General features: G+C 42.9%; 1 protein-coding gene across 6 annotated transcripts in view; it reads left to right on the plus strand.

Annotated features, from left to right (window-relative positions):
* Positions 1-24,961, plus strand: part of PTPRM (protein tyrosine phosphatase receptor type M) — a 790,604-nt gene that overhangs the window by 686,445 nt on the left and 79,198 nt on the right. For all 6 annotated transcript variants that reach the window (XM_012745929.2, XM_012745922.2, XM_012745925.2 and 3 more), the window contains 2 exons: positions 13,183-13,259; positions 22,793-22,829. In XM_012745929.2, the coding sequence (XP_012601383.1) occupies positions 13,183-13,259; positions 22,793-22,829 (114 nt within the window). The remainder of the gene's footprint in view (positions 1-13,182; positions 13,260-22,792; positions 22,830-24,961) is intronic.

Here is a 24,961-nt window from a genome sequence, read left to right on the forward strand (position 1 = left end):
CTGTAGTATGGCATCCGTGGTATGGTGGCTGTGGTATAGCGTCTGTGGTATGGCGGCTGTGGTATGACGGCTGTGGTATAGCGTCTGTGGTATGGCGGCTGTGGTATGGCGTCTGTGGTATGGCGGCTGTGGTATGACGGCTGTGGTATAGCGTCTGTGGTATGGCGGCTGTGGTATGGCGGCCGTGGTGTCGCGTCCGTGGTGTGGCGGCCGTGGTGTGGCGGCCGTGGTGTGGCGGCCGTGGTGTGGCGTCCGTGGTGTGGCGGCCGTGGTTTGGCGGCCGTGGTGTGGCGGCTGTGGTATGGCGGCCGTGGTATGGCGGCTGTGCTGGAAAGCGATGCATGCAGCAGAGCAAATGAAGCAGTCAGGAGGGGCGGGTGGGGCAGGCGTTGCCTCGTTTAGACTGGGGTCAAGGAAGGCCTCCCTGTGGGGGGCAGACAGGTAAGATGGGAGCCAGGCCTGGGAGCAGGTGAGAAAGGGCCTTTCCAGGCAGAGGTCCAAGGGAGGCAGGACAGCGAGGAAGCCAGTGCTGCTGGAGCTACGGGAGAGGTGGGAGCAGAGACCCTGGGGGGACACAGAGCTCCCGCTCCCAGGAAGCCCACAGTCCTGGGGAAGGAACAAGGGGATGAATAAATGAGTACACACAGAAATGAATTTCAAGTTCAGGGCACAGAAAGAGGTACGTGGTACTGTGAGAACCTGGCTGATTCCAGAAGGTGGGAAGTCCTCCCTGAGGACGGAGTGGAAGGTGACCGAAGAGAGGGGAGAGCATGGAGGGAGATGCAGATGGGCTCATGTGAGCAGACCTGTCACTGAGGACAGCCTCGAGCCTCGGGTCTAAAGGAAGGCTGGGTGGCTAGGGCGGGGGGTGGGGTGGGGGGAATTTGGCTGGGGGGAGTTAGTCTCTGATGCAGGTAAGAAGAGAGCCAGAAACAAGGCACAGCACACAAATACCAACAGCAATAGCAGAGTTCTTCAGTTCTTCAGAGGCAGGGAGGTGGGAGCCAGACCTGCAGAGCTTGTAGGGCAGTTGAAGGAGTTTAGTCTCTATTACAAGAACAAGGAAACATCATTACAGGAGGGTTTTTGAATGATGTTAATCAGATTTGCATTGGAAAATTTTGATCTGACTGCAGAGTAGAAAATGGACTGAAGGGATGCTAGTGAAGAGATTCTCAGTAGCCCAGGTGAGAAGCGAAGATGATGTGGGCTAGAAAGAAGATGAATTCAGGAGAAGGGGTTGACCAAACTGAAAGATAGATAGGATGTGGGATAAGGAAGACAGAGGAGCCAGAGACAACTCTTGTATTTCTAACATGCAGGGGATGGGTAGGCGGACAGACTGATGGATGTCGGACAGTCGGACAGAGATGCTAGGATGGGCCATTTACTCAGACAGACAAGACTTGGGGGGGAACTGGGGTATGGAGAGGCAGGCGTCGGGGGTGGGTGTGAGGTTGGCAGGAGCATGGAAAACTGATGAGTTTTATTTGGGGACATATTGAAACATTCAAATGAGATGCCAAGTGGGCAGTTCTATAGACTGCTCTGGAATCCAAAAGAGAGGGGTCTGAGCCTGACTATAAATTAGTGGGGCACGGGGCATATCAGTGGTGGTTAAAGACACTGGCCTAAGGAGACAGTCTGCGGAGGGCGCCTAGAGGGAGTAGGGAGCCTGGGACGCCACCGGAGGGGCTTTAATCGTGGGCAGTACTGAGATAGAACTGCCCAGCTGGTACAAAGGAGCACTGTGTCATGGAGAAGGGGGTGTCAGGAGTGTCCTGTTGGTAGATCTAGTACACTGGAGACTCTGAGACTCTGATGTAGTGGTGAGGACGTGGCAGCAAGTGTAGACGGTAGCCATGAAGGGGAGGGAGAGGGGCAGCTGCAGGGGTGCTGCCTGTGCTCTCCCACTCCACTTTCCAACAGCGAAGCGACTGCTAGGGGACTGGAACTTTGGACCTGCCCCAGCCCACCAGCTCCTTTGAACAAATACCCAACGTGATGGCCCATGTCGAAGGCTTCGCTTTTCCAGGACTTAGTTTTGCAGCAATGTGCTGATTGAGTGACTCCAACAGTGTCATCATTTAGTTATTTTTGAGGAATCTACAAAAGTCATGATCTGGCTCAGCTGTAAGAGCCAGGGCAGGGGACAGAGGGGACAAGAGTTGAAGTGGGTAAGTGTGGACCAGCAGGGAGAGATTTTGGCCTCATATTCAGGTGGACAAGAGGAAGGGAGAAGCAGGTTGACACAATATGTTTATGAAGGCATAGGTGAAAATCTAGAAATATCAGGCAAAAATACTAGTCAGGATTATTTTGCCAGGATTCTGAAGTGTAAGCAAGAAGAGTCTCTGACGCAGGTGAAAAGAGAGCCAGAAACAAGGCACAGCGCACAAAGACCAACAGCAAAAGCAGAGTTCGTGCAGAGCCACCGTCACCGCATGTAAGGGCTGCGCGTTTGCTTCTTGCTCAGAACCTGCAAGGCACGGCTGGAGACCCCGGTGGAATTCAGCAGGGACATGGGACCAGAGGAGCGTCTCGCAGGGTTCGATGCCAGGCTCTTCCCAGGTGGTGGTTAAGGTCACGTGGCTCTCCTGCAGCTCATACAAGTGCAGCAGCAGCCCTTGGCGAGAGCGCAACCACAGGAGGAGCAAAGCCATTATTTGCAGAGATCAGTAGTAACCAAAATTAATTTTGAGCCTTCTATCAAAGGCCACAGGTTACTTAGATCACTGTTTCCCAATTTACCTTAAGTACGTCATCAGTGTTTAGCAGAGAAAAACAATTGTTTAGAGGCAAAAGATTATCAGTTACACACTCCATTCCAGCCACTATGGAAATATCTGATCTCACACGTGTTAAAATTGCAAGGCTGTTACCTATACCCGTTATTTTTAATGTGGAAGTTTTAAAATATTTGGAGGTACTTGGAGGTATTTTTAAACATAATGTTACTTGATGGAAAGGGCATAAGTATCATCTTCTAGGGACTTAGGGTAGACGTGCCTTAAATTCCACATCAGCCCACCTCCAACACACACACACGCGGGCAAAGCCTCAGCAGGCCGCCATGTTTCAACAGTGAGCAGTGGTTTGTTATGACCAGGTCTTTATGTGCCTGTTTCTTGGCCAAAAATATCAGGTTTGCCCTATTTCATCTAGTAAAGGCCTTGCTGAGAGATATGAGAGGAAAAACAAGTAGTCCTTTAGGCAGATGGAGTTTCTCAAAGTGGCAGAGTTAGTTACCTTTTGTGATGGGGTGACATTGAGTTGTGATTATGATATAAACATTAGTTTTATTTTGATCGTATTCCAGTCACGTGTGGCAAATATGTTTCTTTTTCTCCAATTACAGAAGCAATTCATACACATTAAAGAAAATTTGTACAGTAAAGAAAAGTTGAGGAGCATTACCCAGAACCTCACTGTCCTAATTCAAGCCCTGCTAACGTCTTTTTCTGTTTCATTCCAGTCTTTTTTTTTCTATGTCATGAAGTTATTGGCTTTATTTTTTTCATTTTTTAATTTTTCTGGGCTTTATTTTTTTCTTGCATTTATCTTTTTTTTTTTATTTCAGCATATTATGGGGGTCAAATGTTTAGGTTTTTAATGAGAATAGATTTGTTGTTTTCTATCTGACTACAAAGACAGTATAAACCATGTGGATAGTCAAAGCAGTACTTAAAATCATAAAGAAGAAAATACACCTTTTATTCCTGGCAGAAACCTCCTTCTTGCAGTTATCCTGCCATGCCTACGTACACACACACAAGCACATTAGGTTATTTCAGTAAATAGACTTTTATTAGACATGCTACTTTGTAACCTGCTCTTCTTCACTCTGTAGGGTCACAGATGTCATTCCAGGTAGGTAAATTAAAGCCATAGTAATCTCTTCTAATGATTATATCAGATTTCTTTGTATGACCACTGTTGATCAGTTTCCTGTTTATATCATTGAATGATTTAAACAGGGTGGTGATAGAAGGAAAAAAATCTGTTGTAGAAAATCAGCCTTCGGCATGGATTCATTCGAGAGAGAGGAATGTAGAGGCAAAAATGAAGTAGTGCAGATGAAAAATTATCAGGTCTTGAATCAAGTCCTTGGCAGTAATGAAACAAGTAATAGCTAACTTTGTTTCTATTTCTGATTATGTACCAGACACTTACTAATGTATTCCTTACATTAACTTACCTAATCCGCACAAAAACTCCATAATGTAGGCACTATTATTATTCTGATTTTACAGTTGGGGAAGCTGAGGCACAGAGATGTTAAGTAACTTGTCCAAGTTTGCACAACCAGAGAGTGACAGAACCTAGATTCGAACAGGGATTCTGGCTCCAGAGCCTGGGAGTTTATCCTCTGTACAACACAACACAGAAAGAGGGATAGGAAAGAAGCTGTTGGTAGATGCCAGGGGATTAAGATGTAGGAGATGAAGAGTATTCATCCTGTTTCCAAACCTTTTCCCTGTTTCCTCTTTAAAACTAGCTCAAAATTCTCTTCCCCAAAGATTGGCTGCTTAGCATTTCCAGTTAGACCCTGCTCTGCTGTTCCCCCAACCAAGCATACTGGCTCTGGACGCTCTGAAGACCTTACAGTTAATCTTCAACAAGGATGTTGCTTTTATTCACATAAGAGGGGTAATTTCTTTTTAAGGGGAACTAATTGTACTGTGTTCCAGGCACTTGGCCGTACTGTGTATTATCTTACTTGGTCTTCCCAACACTCCTATGAAAGTAGCCCGTTGTCACCCCTTTTCACAGGTGAAGCTTAGCAAAAGTCAAAGTTTGAGTCCACAATTCACGTGAGTCATAGAGCCAGCATGCAAATCAGGGTGTCCAGGACGCCAAAGCCCCTGTTATTTTCATTTTACTGCAAAATTTGAACCTGACATGGCTTTGGAACAACCAAGAAAAAAATAACAGCCATGCCATTAGAGAAATGCAGATGGTAATTACTAACCCTACAGCTCAGGTCTTCTCAGACTTACCAGGCTGTGTCCCCCGGAAGTACCAACTCCCTGCAGTCTTCACCCTATGACTTCCATTGCCAATTATTGACCTGTTGTTGACCACAGATCCCAGTGGAATTCCCGAGTCCTGTACCTGAGCAGTGAGTTTCCCAAGCTTCCTCCTTACAGCCCAAACAGACGTTGGCCCTGCCGAGGGCCCCTCCCGGCTGCCAGCCTTCAAAGCAAACTCTCAGAGCAGGGCTCAGTCAGGGGGCAGTTGGCATCTCTTTGGGTTCTTTGAGTAACTCCTGTGTCCTTTATGTATTTCCTCATAGAAATTTGATACAATTTAGCCTCAACAGTGCCCCCAGATAATAACTGAATTTTCCTAAAAGAACAGTTGATTTATATTCATTTTCTTAATTGGCTGTGATTCAAGGTGAATGAGATTTCAAGAAAATATGGTGATGAGCTTCCATATACTGAATTACTTGTCACCAACAGTCTGCATCTGTTGTTTTTATCTCCAACTGGGAGCTTTACTTAAAAGAGGACACATGAGAATCTGCAGTTTCTGTGCCGAGTCATTCTTAGATGTCCAAGCGACAGGGGCTGGACTCCGGGCCTGGAGGGCTGAAATTCACTCGGTCAATGTGGGTGATGGTGATACTTTCCCATTTAATATATTCTGGAGGGCAGAGGGATGGACTTGGTAAGTGCTGACCCCTTACAGTCAAGAAAGGCAGTGATGCGATGACCAGCCCAATCTCTGTGGGCAAAACACACACCCGTGTTCTCCTCCGCAGCCCGGTTTCTAGAGACTCAGGCCACTCTCACTGCTAACAGAGGCATCCCCCAGCTTAAGGCAGATTCATGCATCAGTAGTCACACTTATTTATCACTGAAAGGAAGAATACTTCATAATCTTCACTTCAGTTTTCCTTAAACATACCTACTGAGTGCACAATAATAATGTATGGCTGTTGTCCTCTGTTGACAAGCTATGCAGTCCCTGTCATCACTGCCTTGATCTCATCAGAGAAAGGGAACTAGCCCATCTCAGAGAGTCTGCCTACCAAGGAATCCGCAGGGCTCTAAGACTGAAAGCCCATCCTGGAAAGTGCTGTTTCCCAGGATATTGGGGGTTAGAGTGGAACATGAGGAGCTGTTATACAAGGGAGGGATGGAAAATTTTGACTTTTTTTTAATTGTGGTAAAATTCATATAACATAAAATATACCATCTTAACCATTTTTAAGTACACAGTTCAGTGGCATTAAGTACTATTAAAACAAATCTAACAAGATTGATTTAACAGAGTTTATTTGAGCAAAGAACAATTCATGAATTGGGCAATCCTCAGAATGAGAAGAGGTTTACAGAGCGTGACCCAGCCATGTGACTGCCATAGGCAGACACAAAAGCGAAGTAGAGAAATCACCTGGTATGGTACAGCAAGGCACCAGCCTCACCTGAACATGGTGTGATGAGTTGGCTGCCTGTGATTGGCTGAAACTACCTGCCAGTGATTGGCTGAGACTCAGATATTTGTCACAAGAATGTACAAAGTTAAGCTTCCAGTTTGTTTACATACTAAGTTAGGTTGCAGTCCTCTATAGGTAGGTATGTAGGCAGCCTTGGGCCAAATTTAATTTGATGTAACAGTACATTCACATTGCTGTACAACCATCACAATCATCTGTCTCCAAAATTCTTTTCATCTCGCAAAACTGAAACTCTGTACCCATTAAACGACTTCCCATCCCCTCTCAACCTGGCCGCAAGTACCTACCATTCTGTTTCTATCTCTATGAATTTGACTTCTCTAGATACCTCGTAAGTGGAACCAGATAGTATTTGTCCATCTGTTCCTTCCGAATCTGTCTTCAAAGTGGACTAATTTTTAAATAGTGAAGTATATGTATAGAAAATGGTACAACAGTCCATATACAGTTTCATAGACTGTTATAAAACCTCCAAGTCAACGGCTAGACTATTGCCAGTAGCCCAGAGACCCCAGCACACCTTGTCCTGCTCATGGCTCACCCCTCCCTGCATTGGAATAGCTGTGATCGGGACTCTTAGAGTAATAATTGCTATGCTTTTCTGTTTTCTGTATCTCCTAGCAGCATGGTCCAATGTAAATAGAATGTGAACTATAACCATGAGCCACATAAAATTTTAAATTTTCTAAAAAAAATTTTTTTTTTATTTTGGCGTATGATGGGGGTACAGATTTTAAGGTTTCAATAAATGCCCTTTCCCCCATCCCCCCACAAGTCTGAGTCTCCAGCATGACCCTCCCTCCCCCAAAAAATGTTATTAACCCTACAAAATGACAAAAAAATAAGTGAAATTAATTTTAATACTTTATTTTTTAATCCAGCATATCCTACACTTAACATTTAAACATGTAATAATATAAAAATTACAAATGAGATATTTTTTTCCTAGTTCTAATTCCAGGATTCTTTTTTTTTATTTTCTTAAGAAAAATAATGCCATTCATCATACATACTTTTTGTTTCTTGACCAGGATGAGTGTACATGTGAATACAGTCCAAATATATTTTGCTTTAGCTATAATAGAAACAATGAATCAAAGTTAAAATAGATACATTTATTATGGTAGGTGAGCACCTGTATACTACATTTTAATACTTCACATGCTTTATGTTATATTTTGAGTTATTTGTTAAATTTACCAACCATAATTCAGATCATTTTGAGTATTTAGGTAAATTAATTTAATGATTTTTTAAAAAATCAAACAATACTTTTTAAAAAAACCTATCTTTTCTTTTTTTTATTTATTTTTTTATTGCCTCATATTATGGGGGTACAAATATTGTTAGGGTTACATATCTTGTCCCTACCCCCCTCCCCCACCCTGCTATGCCAGAGCTTCCAGCGTGCCCAGCCTCCAGGTGGTGCACACCGCACCCACCGTGTAAGTGCATACCCTCCCCTCCTCCCCCTTCCACTTGCAAATGAGATTTTACATTCTTTTTTATCATACTAAGTCTTCCAAATTTGGTGTGTATCTTATACTTACAGCACAATTAGGATCAGCCACACATGGTGGGAAGCTACTGTATTGGACAGTGCAGATCTATAGAACATAGTTTTACCTGTTTTTGACCTTTTTATAAATGAAATTATGTAGTATATCTGTGTTACCCAATGGTATAATCCCTAGCTACATATAACTGTTTAAACTTAAATAATTAAAATTAAATAAAATTAAAAATTCCTTAGTTACTCCAGCCACATTTCATGTGTGTGATAACCAGTGACCATTATTCTGGGGTGCACAGATAATAGAACATTTCCACCAATGCAGGGAGTCCTGCTGGACTGCATTGGAAGATACACTTCTGTGTATTACTTTTTTTTTGTTCCATAATATGTCCAAGTTGTTGTATATAGCTATAGGTTGTTCACTTTCATTACTAAATAGCATTCTACTTTATTAATATAACACAATTTATATCTCCCTCCTATTGATGGACATTTGGACTATTTACAGTTTTGTCAATTGTGAGTAATATTTCTGTCCATATTTTTGTATATGTATGAAAGTGCACACAGCATCTCCACCGCTGGGTCACAGGGAATGGGTGTCTTCAGCTTCACTAGGCAATAGCAAATCGTTTCCACAGTGTTGTGCTAACTTCCATTTCCACCAGCAGCGTCTGTGAGTTCATGTTATTCCACGTTCTCGCCTTCCCTTGGTATTGTCAGACTTAACGTTTGTCTTTCTAAGGGTGTGTGGTGGTATCTCACTGTGAGCTGGGTTTTTCTCACTCACTCATAAAAATAACAAATATATATTGATTATGCTCCCTAGAAGATGCACACAGGTAAAGATGTATGTAAGACATAGCTCCTAGTCTAAGTAGTTTTGATCCATTGGAAAAAGTAGACATTACACTGATAACTGCATATAAAAGTAGCAAGAAGCAAAATCAAAGAACTGGTGAGTTTAAGGAAGGAAAACACACACCCAGCCCTGCACTCTGTGTGTCTGCTCAGTGGCAGACACCTCAGGTTAAATCGCCCCGCACTGTGCTCCACGGCTCAGTGAATGGCTCCAGCCTCCACCATGTCTCACGTCGGAGTCCTAGAAGTCATTGAATGACACCTCTTCTCAGGTGACATGAGTTGATTATTATAGTCAGTCCGACCTCCTAAACACCCTCCGAGCTGCCCACTGTCCCCGCTACACTGAGCTGCCATTGGCTGTCCCCGGGACTGCAGCTGCAGGCCCCCTGTCATCCCTCCACACCCACGAGACCCCTTCCAGCCCCTCCTCAACAGCAGTAGGAGGGGTCTGATAAAAGGCAGTGAGCCCCTCCCCTGTTCCAAATGCTCCACGTGGCTTCCATGGCATCCAGTGTAGATTCTGTGGCATCCCATTGTGCTCAGGACAAAAGTCCTAATGACCTGGCCCTTCCCTCCTGTCTGTTTGCATTTCCCACCACTCTTCTCCCCAACATCTGATGGTGTGCCCCCCACACCACCCTTCTTTTGGTTTCCATAACATACTAGATCCTTCCTCCCTCATGGCCTGACCACATACTATTTCCTGAACCTAGAATTTAGTAACTCCTAAATGTCCTTTTATTAGGGAGCTGTTTGCAGGCTCTGCAGAGTGGGTCAGGTCCCGTGCTGTGCACTCTCCTAGCTCTCTGTCCTTTCCAACTTAGCACTTACACAAATTGTATTTAAATCATTATTATGAAATTACTGTTTGGTGTCTTTTCCATTACCTTAAGTCTCCTGAACTCAAGGACTTTGTATCTAACTTGAAAAACAGGCAAAATTTGGACAGTTAGAAATGGGCAGGAATGGATAGGTGAGAGAGATTTCTAGAAAATGAAACAGTTCACTGCTCTGACAACATTAGGTGCGCCTGTGTTAAAACTGAAATTAAAAAAGGTATTATGGACATAGTCCAGGCACGTTGGATGCCCTTAGACCGCAGCCTATTTGTTAGCATGGGGAAGAGTTAGATACCTTTTGCTCACCTGTGTGTGGTAGGCCGGCCACTCGCACGGCACTGCCCGCTGTGCTGTTAATGGAGCCCCTGGGGTTGGGTGCTGTGGGCTTGGGAAAGGCGCTCTTAGGGATAGTCGAAATATGTACGATGTGGTCTTTTACCATAAGACATTATAATCTAGTTGAATGAATGTTTTAAGAGAAGAAAAGGTACTATTGTGCATATAAAGACAAAAGCAATCTCGTTTTGCTTAGGAAACGTATTGTGGATGTATGTTACGGGTTTCTCCATCACGAGCAGAACGAGAGCGATCAGATTCGGAGAAGTAGCAGCCAAGTTAAATTTGGGGGTAGGAATAAACTGAACTGTAGGAGATGATAAGGGAACTCTTCATTTCAAATGCTTTGTATATAGGGGTTGGGAATTTAGTCTTGTCAGAGACTGAGGTTCCTAAGGAGAACATTCTGGAACAACCTGAGAAGCCCAAGGGTGGTAAATCACAGAGAATGGGCAGCATTCATCCTGAGGTTTTAAATAAAGTGTGAAATAGAAGGGATTCTGACAAGGGATATAATATATCCTTACAACAGGCCTGCTTCCAAAGATTACAAGGCTCTATCGTGGTTGGCTGCCTTTTGAAAAACTGCCCAGGGCGAGTCCAAGTGCATAGGAAGGTGAGCCTGACCCCCTCAGAGGAGCTGACCGAGAGCCTGATGTGTGCAGAGGAGCCGTGACACAGTTCTAGAGTAGTATCTTTCACTCCGGAAACGTGTACAGCTCTCCCAGCAAAATTGCTTGTGCTCCACTCTGTGTGACAGCTGTGTGTGGGCCCCGGCTCTCCAACAAATACAAACATCACAACAGTCCATGCATACTCAGTGCACTAACAACTCACCTCCCCACATGCCCACATGGGCAAAATATTTATAAGAGACCACTGGTTTAAGCAAAAAGTGTTCTAGGAAACTAGTTCTCAAAGTGGGTCACCATGAGGAAACACTCCCAGTGCAGATGGCTCCATTTCTGGAGTTGCTAGTATATGTTTGGACATCAGCTATAAAAACAGAAGAAAAGTGTGGGTGTCTATTGCATACCAGATGATAATAATAACCGACATTTATCTGTCACTATATACCACGATATTTTCTAATCTCTTTACGTGTATTATTTTATTTTTTATTTGTTTTTGATTTTCTGAGACAGGTTCTTGCTCTGTTGCCCAGGCTGGAGTGCAGTGGTACAATCATAACTCACTGCAACCTCCAACTCCTGAGCTCAAGCAATCCCACAGTCTCAGTTTCCCAAGTAGCTGGGATTACAGGCCTACACAACTGCACCCAGCTAATTTTTTAGTTTTTTCTAGAGGCAAGGTCTTGCTATGTTGTTCAGGCTGGCCTCGAACTCCTGGACTCAAGTGATCCTCCTGCCTTGGCCTTCCAAAGTGCTGGGATTACAGGCGGCAGCCACCGCGCCTGCCCAGTATGTATACTGTTTTAATGCTCACAATAATCTCATGAGGTTGGCAGTGTTCCTCTCTATGTTCCAGACAAGGAAACTGAAGCAGAGAAAGATTAAGTAACTTGCCCCATATCACAAGTAGAAGATTCTAACCCACATACCTGACCCAGAACTCGCACATGTAGCCCCTCTCCCATATGTTCTTTTGAGCAGAGCAGGAAGACACAACTTCCTCTAGGTTTTTCTCCTTGTCTGGCCCAGTCTGTCACCATATTGTAGACAAATTTATTGTTCCCTGACTAATCGGGAGGCACTGACGTGAAGTAATATGACGACCTGTCATGGAGTGAAAAGCCCCGTCAGGAGGAAAGGTTCAAATATTGACATGGATTTCCTTCTGCCTGCACTAGTAACAACAAACAAAACATTTGCCAAGCGGGAGGTAGAACTTCAGGACCCAGTATGAAATTTTGACTTTCGCCATTAGCATTTCTAACCAAGGAGAAGGTCCCCATCAACACCAGGTCCAGTGACTGGGAACAAACTGCTCTGTCTGTAGCTCTCCTGGCTCCCACCTCAGGCTATGAAATGCTGAGTACAGACAGCATCAGCAGAAAGCCACAGCCACGCAGAAGCAGGCTGTCTGCTGCTCCAGCCACACGTCAAGTGACGTTTTGCCAAATATCCTCATCAGGCCTCTTCCCTGCCTCCTTTCAGGACAGCCGGCTTTTACCTTTCTAAATATGGGTTTCGGTGTGCTTTCATTGGAAGGAAAGGTTACTCTAGTAAAAGGAATGCCAGTTTGGAAAAATAATTTTTTAAAAGATATTTTTTTCAAAAAACGAAACGTTCACTTTTCATTTATTCAAAAACTATTTGGGGAAAACCTGCTGTGCTCCAGGCGCTAATCTCGGGGCCTGGGGTAGAGCAGTGATCAACACAGGAAAACTCTGGGCTTAGGGAGCTTTAGTGCTCTCCTTTTTCAGATACACATTTTCAAGGAAATAAGTGAGATGCCTCCACGGTATTTATAGAGAAAAATTTTTATTCAGGAAGTAACTTAAATATAGCTAATTAATACCGCAGACATAACACGGTCACAGAACTTGCTGTGTCGCAATTTACGTTTCACTTAATCCTTGAAACAGCCCAGTGTGAGGCAGGTGTGTCATCTCTTCTCCAGATGAGCAGGCTGCGGCTTGGTGGCATCAGTGCCTGACCTGCGGTCACACAGCTCATGGTGACAGCTTGGTTTTGCCTGCTGACACCCTCAGGTACAGAGGGAGAGCTTGGGGACATCCCAGACGATGACCGAGGTTAGGATGGTGTCTGCACATTCCAGAAGGCCAAGCCGTGGGTTTATAGCCTTCATTTGTCAAGGTGAACGTCACAGGCAACCCTCAACATCTCAGGGTTTGTATGTGATGTGGTGAAGTCGCTCAGACTTCCAATCCAAGAAATATTCTGTTGTGGTTCACAGGACTGTGTGTAAAAGCCTTAAACCTCTGGCGTTGCTTTACGTCTGTCAATGCTCAAAGAGTAAGTTAATAAGATTTAGTGTAAAATGTAAAGAATTATAAATCTTTCCTGGTCTCAATAGCAAAATAGGAAGGAGAAGGTGTGTAAAATTTAATTCTTTGTTTATCTTTAAAGCAGAGTGTGTACATGGGTGATCTCTCTGTAATGTGCCTACATTCTGGGGCTTGGAGCAGCCTAACAGATTGCTTTTGTTAATTGTTTTCTTTTCTTTTTTCTTTGCAGATGATCATTCCCGGGTGAGGCTGCAGACACTAGAAGGAGACATTAACTCAGACTATATCAATGGAAATTATATCGATGTATGTATATTTTCTTTTTTTATCGATTCATTATAGCTGTATATATTTTAGGGCTACATGTGATAGTTTGATACATGTATACAATGTGTAATGATCAAATCAAGGTATGAAACTGTCAATAAACCCAGCCGTTCTGACACATACCAGATCTTGTGTCTGCTGTAAGAGTGGTGGATACACATTGGGCTCAATCCAAAAGCAAACACATTAATGTTGCTCCGTACACCGCAGAACTTGGCAGTGAAGATGTGGCACGCCTTTCCTCAAGTTAGCCTGTTTGTTGGGGAATCTCCATAACATTCTGTGCCTTCTTTGCCATCCCATGCTTATGTGGACTAAGAAAATGCTATTTCTAGTTTTTGTCAACAGCTTGTATTATTCGACACTTTTAAAAAATCTGTTTGCATATTAATGAGACAAAACTCTCTAATTCCTAATACGATGATTTGCAGTCCCTTGTCATCACTGCACTTTTAAGTTGCCTTCAAAGTAGTCTGCAGCTGTTCACCAGGACTTCTAATGCAAGCAAGACATGTCATTAAATATGTAGGCTGTTTAATTATTGAAGACTACTTCTTTGTTCATTCTGCATCATGTTAACTTAATGTTTTACATTAGAATAAATTCTTTCAGAGACAGGATGTTTTCAGTTGAAAGAATGAATGAAATCAAAAGTAGACTGAAAAATCAAGGGAAAGTTGCTGTTGCCTCCAAGGCCTAAGTTTATATGAAACAGATTTCTGCTCCCTTGTGGTTCCCAAGGCACAGTCTGTGCTTGGCCATCACATTGTTTCTTAGTCTGGCAATACTTCTGTAGACAGGTTTTATCTGTATGTAGCGATTGTTTTATTTTCTTGGTTGACTATTACTCAGATACTACCAAAGGTAACTAACATCACAATCTCTAGGAAAGAGTTATCTAAAAATAACTATAATAATATTATTTTTAGTGCTAATTGGAAAGGTTTGACATTTTTTAGTTATAAATTTGTGGGTGAGGACTGGAGACAATTATTTAGAGAATAGTTCATATCTCATTCATCTGATGAAGACCCCTATACCATTTGATAATGGCCAAAAACATATCCACTCCAGGTTTGATTTTTTTAAATTATTATTATTAAAGCAGGATTTCTTCATAAGGTACATTGTACTTGCTCCTTCATTCAGCAAATGTTTAGTGCATGCTTCATAGGAGTTCTCAGAGGGGTCCCAGACCTGTTATCTTCTCCCCCACAGCCTCCCAGTTTAGCAGCTGAAATATGGAATGTCTTCTCCAGTCCCTGCTACCTCCAGATCATCTGTGACACACCTTCCCTTGGGAGGCTCTAGGGGAGACTGGTCACACTCAAGTCCCAGCCTCTACAATCCCTGCTGGGTATTTGAGCACAGGGACAGTGTTCTACTCATCTCTGTAGCCCCCATGCCTGGCTTTTTCATGAATATAGTGAGCACTGAGTAAGTGCTTGGTGAATCACCAACAGAAGGAATGACAGTCATATTAGGCAGTGGAGAGGAGGACATTTGAACTGAGCTTTAAACATTGGGTCAGTAGAGATACAGAGGAGAGAAGACATTCTAGCTCAAGGAAATAACATGAGGAAGGCTGTAAAATAATGAAAATACCAGATTAATGAGATTGCATTTTATTTTAACACAGGGAAGAGATAAGACTCAGGACCCCAGTATTCACTTAGTCAATAAGATCTTACTGTCCACATATTTTGTGTGTTACTATTCTAGGGACTAGAATTATAATTGTGACCAATTCAGACCAAAAAAAAAAAAAACCTTAGACCTAATGGAGCTGATATTCTAATTGGAAGAAATAGATAATAAACTAAAAAGTTAATTCTGTGTGGCATGTTAGAAAGCATGTACTATGGAGAAAACTAAAGCTGTAAGGGAAAGTAGAGTACAGGTCTGAGATGGGTATTGTAGTTTTGAAAACAGTGAGTAGAGTCGGTTCCACTGAGAAGGTGGTGAGGGATTGAGCACTGAGATGCTGGGAGAAGAGCATTCCAGGCTGAGAACCAGCCTGAGCAAAGGCCTTGCTGTGTAACTTGCCTGGCAAAGTGGAAAAAAAAGCAGTGGGCGAGTGTCTTGTGGTGTGGCACGAGGGGGTCCAGGGAGTTGTAGGTGATGGGGGTCGTGGGCCAGCAAGTGAGGCACACAGTTGGCTTCACTATGAGTGAAACAGTCATTAGAGGGGTTTGAGCGGTGGTGTGATGCCATCGGGTCTCTGAAAGGGAATGAACTTGGACGGGAGTGGAGCAGGAAAGCCTCCTGGGTGGCTGTGGCAGTCATCGGAGACGTGGCGGTGTTCTGGCCCAGGTGGCAGCAGTGACAGTGAGAAATGGCAGGATCCTGGATTCATGTTGAAGGGAGAGCCCTCAGGATGTGCTGACAGACTGGCTGTGGATGTGGGAGGGAGAGACAGGCCACAGGTGCCTAGGAGGAAGGTAGTGGGCAGAACAGGTTGGGCAGGGACTAGGAAGGAAATGAGGAGTTTGGTCTTAAATGTGTTCAACTTTAAATATATGTCGGGGATCCAAGTGGAGGTATGGAACAGCCAGTGGAGACACATCAAGATTTTCGGGGAAAAGTTCGGGCTAGAAATAAGAATATGGGAGAGACCTGCAGACACCAGCCCAGAGATGGCTACCGCCAGCAAGCACCTCTCCCTGACAGCTTTTCCCAGAAGCAGAAAACAGAACTTTGACCCCTGCTAACAGCATTGGTGGTGCCTGAGGGCAGGCTTACCCAACCCAGCTCTGCCCAGACTCACTCCCAGACCAGCCCTCTCTGAGGGGGAGAAAAGGACACACCTGGAAGTCCCAGGGTCCCACCAACCACCAGAGGCACTAGAGTGCCTCTCCAGAGGAACAAGAACTGGATACAAGACCCAAAGCAATGGTGTAGCCTATTCCTCCAAGCAAGCGCCACCTACTGACAGGGAGGACATTCTCCACACCCTTTTCATGGCACCTATTGACTCATCATATAGGGTGTGGTCGAATCTCATGCACAAACACCACCTACTGGCTCAGAGACTAAACAGGGTGTGTCAATACTCAAACAAAAACCTAAAGGCAGGAAGCAACAACTGATTCAGATAGGAAGAAATCAGCAAAGGAACTCTGGAAATATGAAGAACCAAACAGAAAACAGACCCCCAAAGAGGAGCACCAGCCCCTTAGAAATGGGCAGCAACCAAAATCAGTCAACCAAAATGACAGAAGAGGAATTTCGAATGTGGATCTTAAGAAAATTGAACGACCTGCAAGAACAACTGGATAATCAGCACAAAGAAAACAAAAAGACTCCAGGACCGGGAACAAAAATTCACTAAAGAAATTGAATCAATGAAAAAAAGTTTAACCAAACTCCTGGAAATGAAGAATCAATTCAGGGAACTATAAAACACAGTGGAAAGCCCCAAGAACAGGGTAGATCAAACAGAAGAAAGAATCTCAGAGATTGAAGATAACACCTTCCTATTAAATAAATCAGTCACAGAGATAGAGCAGAGAAACAAGAAAAAAGAGCAAAGCCTACAAGAGATGTGGGATTATGTGAAGAAACCTAATGTGAGGGTCATAGGGTTACCAGAAGGGGAAGAAGAAAACACTCAAGGGTTGGACAAGCTATTTGAAGATATAATAAGGGAAAATATGCCAGGCCTTGCTAAAAATCTCCAGATACAAGTTCAAGAAGCTCAAAGGACCCCTGGGAGATTCAATGCAAACAGGAAGACGTGATGACATGTAGTCATCAGACTGACTAAAATATCAACTAAAGAGGCCCTTCTAAGAGCTGTAAGATGAAAGAAGCAAGTAACATAGAAGGGAAAGTCAATTCGAATAACACCAGACTTCTCTACTGAGACTTTACAAGCAAGGAGACACTGGGGCCCCATTTTCACTCTTCTGAAACAGAGCAATGCCCAGCCTAGAATCATATTCCCTGAAAAACTAAGTTTTGTATATGAAGGAGAAATCAAGACATACTCAGATAAGCAAAGACTGAGGGATTCACCAAGATAAGACCAGCCCTTCAAGAAGTACTCAAAACAGTGTTACCCATAGATCAGCACAATAAATACTCATGAATGTAAATCTACTCAAAGCTAAAGATCAAAGCCCAGATACCACAATGTCTCAAGAGAGAAAATAAACCAACAAAGTTCAACCCAACATAATGAACAGAAATATGCACCACCTATCAGTTATCTCAATAAATGTGAATGGCTTGAACTCCCCACTCAAGAGGCATAGGCTGGCCGAATGGATGAAAAAACACAAGCCAAGTATCTGTTATCTTCAGGAAACACATCTAACCTGCAAGGACGCAGTTAGACCGAAGGTAAAGGGGTGGAGAACAATATTTAAAGCAAACAGAAGACAAAGGAAAACTGACGTGGTGGTACTGATTACAGATAACATCATTTTTAAATCAACAAAGGTAATAAAAGACAAAGAAGGTCACTATATAATGGTGAAGGGTACAGTTAAACAAGAACATATAACAATTCTAAATATATATGCACCCAACCTTGGTGCACCCAGATTCATAAAGCAAACTCTACTGGATCTAAACAAATGGATAAACAACAACACCATAATAGTCAGAGACTTTAACACCCCACTGATAGCACAGGACAGATCCTCCAAACAGAAAATCAACAAACAATAGACTTAAACAGAACTCTAAAAGAAATGGGCCTGACTGACATTTACAGGACATTCTACCCCCAAACCACTGAATACACATTCTTCTCATCAGCTCATGGGTCATTCTCTAAGATTGACCATATCCTAGGACACAAAGCACGTCTCAAACAATTTTTAAAAATAGAAATTATACCGTGTATCTTTTCAGACCACAATGGAATAAATGTAGAAATCGATCCTAACAGGAGTTCTCATTTCTACACAAAGTCATGGAAACTAAACAACCTTCTGCTGAATGATCAATTCATAAATGAGGAAATCAAGATGGAAATCAAAAGATTCTTTGAACTAAATGACAAAGGTGACACATGTTACCAAAACATGTGGGACACAGCTAAAGCAGTCCTGAGAGGAAAGTTTATTTCCATAAATGCCTATATCCAAAAGTCGAAAAGATCACAAATAGACAACCTAATGAATCATCTCAAAGAGCTGGAAAAAGAAAAACAGATGGACCCCGAAACCCAGCAGAAGAAATGAAATCATTAAGATCAAATCAGAACTAAACAAAATCGACAACAGGGACACTATACGTAAGATTGATAAAACAAAAAGTTGGTTCTTTGAAAAAATAAACAAAATTGACACATCTTTGGCTAGACTAACAAAAAGCACAAAAGAAATATCTCTAATAAGCGCCATCAGGAACAATAAAGGAGAAATTACAACTGATGCCACGGACATACAAGATATAATTTATGAATACTACAAAAACCTCTATGAGCACAAACTAGAAAATGTGGAGGAAATGCACAATTTCTTAGAAACACACAGCCTCCCTAGGCTCAACCAGGAAGAAATAGAATTCCTGAACAGACCAATATCAAGTACTGAAATTGAAACAGGAATAAAAAACCTTCCTAAAAAGAAAAGTCCTTGACCATATGGTTTCACACCCAAATTTTACCACACCTACAAAGAAGAACTGGTGCCTATCCTGCAGAAATTATTTCACAACATCAAGAAGGATGGAAGCCTCCCCACCACAATTTATGAAGCCAACATAGCCCTGATACCAAAACCAGGAAAGGATGCAACAACAACAAAAAAATGACAGACCAATATCCTTTATGAATATAGATGCAAAAATTCTCAACAAAATCCTAGCCAATCGAATCCAGGTGCTTGTCAAGAAAATAATCCATCACAACCAAGTGGGCTTCATCCCAGGGATGCAGGGATGGTTCAACATACGCAAATCTATAAATGTAATTCCCCATAAAAACAGAAGCAAAAATAAAGAACATATGATCCTCTCAATAGACGCAGAAAAAGCATTGGACAAAATTCCACACCCTTTTATGATAAGAACACTTAACAAAATAGGCATAGATAGGGCTTACCTAAAAATGATACAAGCCAGATATGACAAACCCACAGCCAATATCATACTCAACGGGGAAAAATTGAAAGCATTCCCCCTTAGAACTGGAACTAGACAAGGTTGCCCACTATCTCCACTTCTATTCAACATAGTGCTGGAAGTCCTTGCTACAGCAATCAGACAAGAGTGTGGAATTAATGGTGTCCAAATGGGAGAAGAAGAGATCAAACTCTCACTCTTTGCTGATGACATACTATTATATCTAGAAAACCCCAAGGATTCAACCAAGAGACTCCTTGAATTGATAAATGAATTTGGTAAATTCTCAGGATACAAAATCAACACACAGAAATCAGAGGCATTCATATACACCAACAACAGTACAAGTGAGAACCAAATCAAAGACTCAATTCCCTTCAAAATAGCAATCAAGAAAATAAAGTACCTAGGAATATATTTACCTAATGAGGTAAAAGACCTCTACAGGGAGAACTATGAAATACTGAAACAGGAAATAGCAGAGGACGTAAACAGATGGAAGAATATACCATGCTCATGGGTTGGCAGAATCAACATTGTTAAAATGTCTTTACTACCCAAAGTGACCTACAGAGTCAATGCAATCCCTCTTATAATACCTTCATCATTTTTCACAGATATCGAAAAAATAATTTTACTCTTCATATGGAACCAGAGAAGACTCCATATAGCAAAATCAATCCTAGGCAATAAAAGCAAAATATCAGTTTACCAGATTTCAAACTATACTACAAGTCTACAGTAATCAAAATATCTTGGTACTGGCACAAGAACAGGGACATTAACTAGTGGAAGAGAACAAAGAACCCAGATATAAAACCATCCTCATATAGCCAACTAATCTTTGACAAAGCAGACAAAAACATACACTGGAGAAAAGAATCCTTATTCAATAAATGGTACTGGGAAAACTGGATAGCTACATGCAGAAGACTGAAACAAGACCCACTCCTTTCACCTCTCACAAAAATCAACTCGTGCTGGGTAACAGACTTGAACCTTAGGTGTGAAACTATTAGAATCCTAGAGGAAAATGTTGGAAATACTCTTTTAGACATTGGCCTAGGCAAAGAATTTATGAAGAAGACCCAAAAGGCAATCACGGCAGCAACAAAAATAAACAAATGGGACCTGATCAAATTAAAAAGCTTCTGCACAGCCAAAGAAACTGTCAAGAGAGCAAACAGACAACCCACAGAATGGGAGAAAATTTTCGCAAGCTATACATCCAATAAAGGGCTGATAACTAGAATTTATTTAGAACTCAGGGAAATCAGCAGGAAAAAATCAAACAGCCCTATCAGAAAGTGGGCAATGGACATGAACAGAAATTTTTCAAAGAAGACAGAATAAAGGCCAACAAACATATGAAAAAATGCTGAATATCTCTAATCATCAGGGATATGCAAATCAGTACCACAATGGAATATCACCTATCTCCAGTAATAATGGCCTTAATCAAAATGTCCCAAATCAATAAATGTTGGTGTGGATGCAGAGAGATAGAAACACTCCTACACTGCTGGTGGGACTGCAAACTGGTTCAGAATCTGTGGAAAGCAATATGGAGATACCTTAAAGGGATACAAGTAGATCTACCATTTGATCCAGCAATTCCATTACTGGGCATCTACCCAAAAGATCAAATGAAACTCTACAAATGGGACAAGTTGCTCTTGAATGTTTATAGCAGCACAGTTTACAATCGCAAAGGTGTGGAAACAACCCAGGTGTCCATCAATACATGAGTGGATTAATAAAATGTGGTATATGTATACCATGGGGTACTACTCAGCTTTAAGAAACAATGGTGATATAAGCATCTCTTGTATTTCCTGGATAGAGCTGGAACCCATTCTACTAAGTGAAGTATCCCAAGAATGGAAAAACAAGCACCACATGTACTCACCAGCAAATTGGTATTAACGGATCAACACTTAATTGGACATATAGGAATGACATTTATCAGGTGTCGGGTGAGTGGTAGGGGGGACATGGGCAATATACGAAACCTTAACATTTGTACCCCCATAATATGCTGAAATAAAAAATAATAATAATAATTTAAGGTTTTCAAAAAAGATAGAAATAAGAATATGGGATTCTTCAGTAAGCAGATGCAATTGAAGGCTGTCAGGATGGACAGGATTGCCAAGAGAGTGAGTGTGGCAGAGGGAAGCGTCCAGGCCTGGGGGTTCCAGCATCAGGGAAGGGGATGGAACAAGTAACCAGGGAGGCAGGAAGAAACCCAGAGGGTGTCATGTCCCAGAACCAAGTGAAGAAGATATTCTAAGGGGGGTCTAGTCAAAGACGACTGAGAAACGACCGTAGTGGTTGGCACCATAGGTTGTTTGTGATCTTTGTGGCAACTTCAGTTTATCAGACAAGTCCCTGCTGTCCACTCAGCACCTTGCCAGGCCCTGGACACACAGGGGGAATGAGCCAGACAGAGCCCTTGTCCTTGCAGGACTCACCAGCTGACGGGAAGTGAGGGGTCACCTAAAGAATCCTGTGTAATATTGGTCACGATTCTATAATATGAGACAGAGAGCAGGTCAGTTGTATAAAAGAATATGTTTGCTTTTGTTGTTCATCGGTATCCACTTATTTTTGAGAGGAAAAAAAAATCTAAGAGATATGCATTTATGTTGTCTGAGAAATCTGTATTTCCTCCTTGAGTTTCTTTTTCCTATTTTCCAGCATGCTCTGGGGATGGTCTTTCGGGTAATCTCGGGGGATGGAAATGGAAAGTGCTACGGCCCATGGTGATATAGTCAGTATGTTACCATGCTGTGGTTTCCCTGAGCTGGCTCTGTTTTTCCCAGATACTTATCCTACAACTCTTTTATTCCCTTCTTTCTTTGGTACCAATTTTTATCTTTCATATTTCTTATAGGATCATGATAAAAGGAAGGAGTTTTGTACAGTTTCTGCCTCTTTAAATTCCTAGCCCTTGCTACAGTATCGTGTCCTGATTTTAGCAGTATTTAAGAATGGTTTTGAGTATCACTATTGATATAACTGTCTATACTGATATAACAGAATATGTTTTAAACCCTTGGCACATTGCCAATAACATCCCAAACACAAATGAAATTCTATTATACATCCCCAGATTGTTTGAACTTCCTACGAGTTGTGGCCATGTTATTTCAGAGAATCCATAAGTTGTGTATGTTTATTGCTCATCCGTCATCTCCTAGCTGGTGTGTGATTAAGTTCCTCGCACCTTCTGTGTGAGCCTCAGAGCTGTTACATTGGATCCACCTTTGCTTATTGAGGGACAGACACACAATGGTACCAGGTCTCACAACTTAGCTTTCAGGCGATGCAGTTGTTGGTCTCTGTGTGCATGCATCTTGGCAAATGTAGCACGTGACTTTTGTGCTGCTTATTGATTTTAAGCTTATCAAATATTCTTTCTCGTTTATTTTTAGGGTTACCATCGACCCAATCATTATATTGCTACCCAAGGTAAGTTTCTTTCCGCTTTGATATCTTTCTTTGGTTTTTGCCCATTCTCTACCATTTCATACCCACTCCACTTCCCCCTCAGGAAGACATTGCACATGTGTGGCACCCTTTGTTGCAGTTGTAGCCAGGAATACGTATGCTCTTGTTTTCTCATCAGAAGTTGTGGTGATGTACTCATTTAGTTAGAACTTCATGTTGAGATCATTAGGAGAAATGCGTTCATCAGTTCATTATTGAGTCAAATCTGTCTACCTTAGGAATGAGTCTGACATTTGCAAAAATGGATACATAGAGATCCATTCAAAAAATATGCACTGGCGACTCTCAATACAAAGGACTGTGCTGGTCGCTGCCTGGAGCCATGCTGAATCCAGATCACCCCCTTTTCCCAGTGGTTACATCCAGTGGGGAAGATACAAGGTGACCTGTGTGTACGTTAGCAGGTGCAGCACCAGGTAACGTCTGTGAGAGGTACAGATAAAATGTTAGGGACATTTGAGCAGGAAGATGTTGTATTCAGGTGGGATGATCCAAAAACAGCTTTGTGGCAGAGGTGAGATTGAAGGAGGACTTTTGAACGGGAAGGCATCATGAGCAAAGACCGAGAGCTAGGAAATCAGTTATCCTAGGCAGAAAGCAGCCGGCAGGTCACCTGGCTAAAGGAAACCAAGAGAAAGGTAGAGGAAATGTGCAGAAGCTCGTGGCAATGGTGATTGTGTGGTCTCCACACCGACTCTGAGGCAGGTCAGAGTGAGGAGAGTGAGGGTCATGAGAGGGCTGAGGTTGTAGGGGACCAGGCGTCCGAAGGGCTGAGTCAGTGAGCTGACTTGAGATGAACTGCAGAAGGGCTGAGAAGCAGAGAAGGCCCAGTTAAGCCTGGTGGAGAGCGTGTGTTCTCTCCATTTTGTGTTTTAGTGATTTCCAGGAATGTAGTATGTCCCAGAAATGCAGCATGGCAATCACAAGGATGCGAGCTGCCAGGGGAGGCACTGGCAGGGCATGGTACGTGGCAGAAAGCCGAGGAGCAAGGCAATCAAGGATGCCAAGAAAATTGTGGCTGGAAAGTCTAGGCTTGGAAGGGGTAGACCAGAGGTGACCAGTGGACCATGGGGAGAGGACAGAGGCCAGGTTCTCACGGACAGAGGCCAGGTTCAGGTGATGAGTCAGAGCTAGGAGAAGAGGCAGGTGTAGCCAGGGCATAGAATTTCAACACTTAGAGCAGCGCTGTCCAGTAGAACTTTCTTCAGTGGGGGGAATGTTCTCTATCTGCATTGTCCAGTATGGCAGCCACTAGCCGCGTGTGGCTTCTGAGTACTTGACATGTAGCTACTGTAAATGAAGAACGAATTTTAAATTTTAATACTGATATAAGTAACTACATTTGGCTACTCCCAGTGGTATCGCTGGACAGCGATACTTTGGGTGGAAAAGCTCTAGGTGTGGCTACAAAGGGGCCAGTGTGGATCCTGATCCTGCCTAAGGCCCACAGCCGCTCTGAGAACCTCGGCGGCACCGTGTGCAGAGTCCACAGCCACATGTCACCAGCGGGGCACTCTGCACCCAGGTCTAAGGCCTTTGACTTCATGTGTCTTCCTTCTCTGGCACGTGAAATCAGCAGTGGCTCCTTCCAAGATCGCTCTGCTAGCCAGATGCGATGTCGTCTGTAAAGTGCCCGGCATGAGCCTGGCACAAAGCAGGGCCCTGAACAGGAGGTGCGGGGGCCTTCAGAAACCAAGCTCCTAGCTCAGGCTCTTACATCTGGGACAGAACAAGGACACATGACCAGGACCTCCAGGTCCAGTCCTGGGCACCTTCACCTAGACCACGCTGCTTCCAAACTGAATTGACAGCACCTTTAGAGGAACCCATTGCTAATTCTTTGAAAGTCATTCTAATGACACTCAGAATGTTCTAAAGTGTCATAACATCTGATTTAATAAATTTGATGATAATTAGAAATTAGAAGTTTTTATAAATTCATATGAGAAATTTTTTTCTTATTTCAAAGTATTATGAGGGGCTGGGCACGGTGGCTCACGCCTGTAATCCTAGCACTCTGGGAGGCTGAGGTGAGCGGATTGCTCAAGGTCAGGAGTTTGAAACCAGCCTGAGCAAGAGTGAGACCCTATCTC

Source organism: Microcebus murinus, chromosome 17 (genome assembly GCF_040939455.1).
Source record: "Microcebus murinus isolate Inina chromosome 17, M.murinus_Inina_mat1.0, whole genome shotgun sequence".
Classification (NCBI taxonomy): Eukaryota; Metazoa; Chordata; class Mammalia; order Primates; family Cheirogaleidae; genus Microcebus; species Microcebus murinus.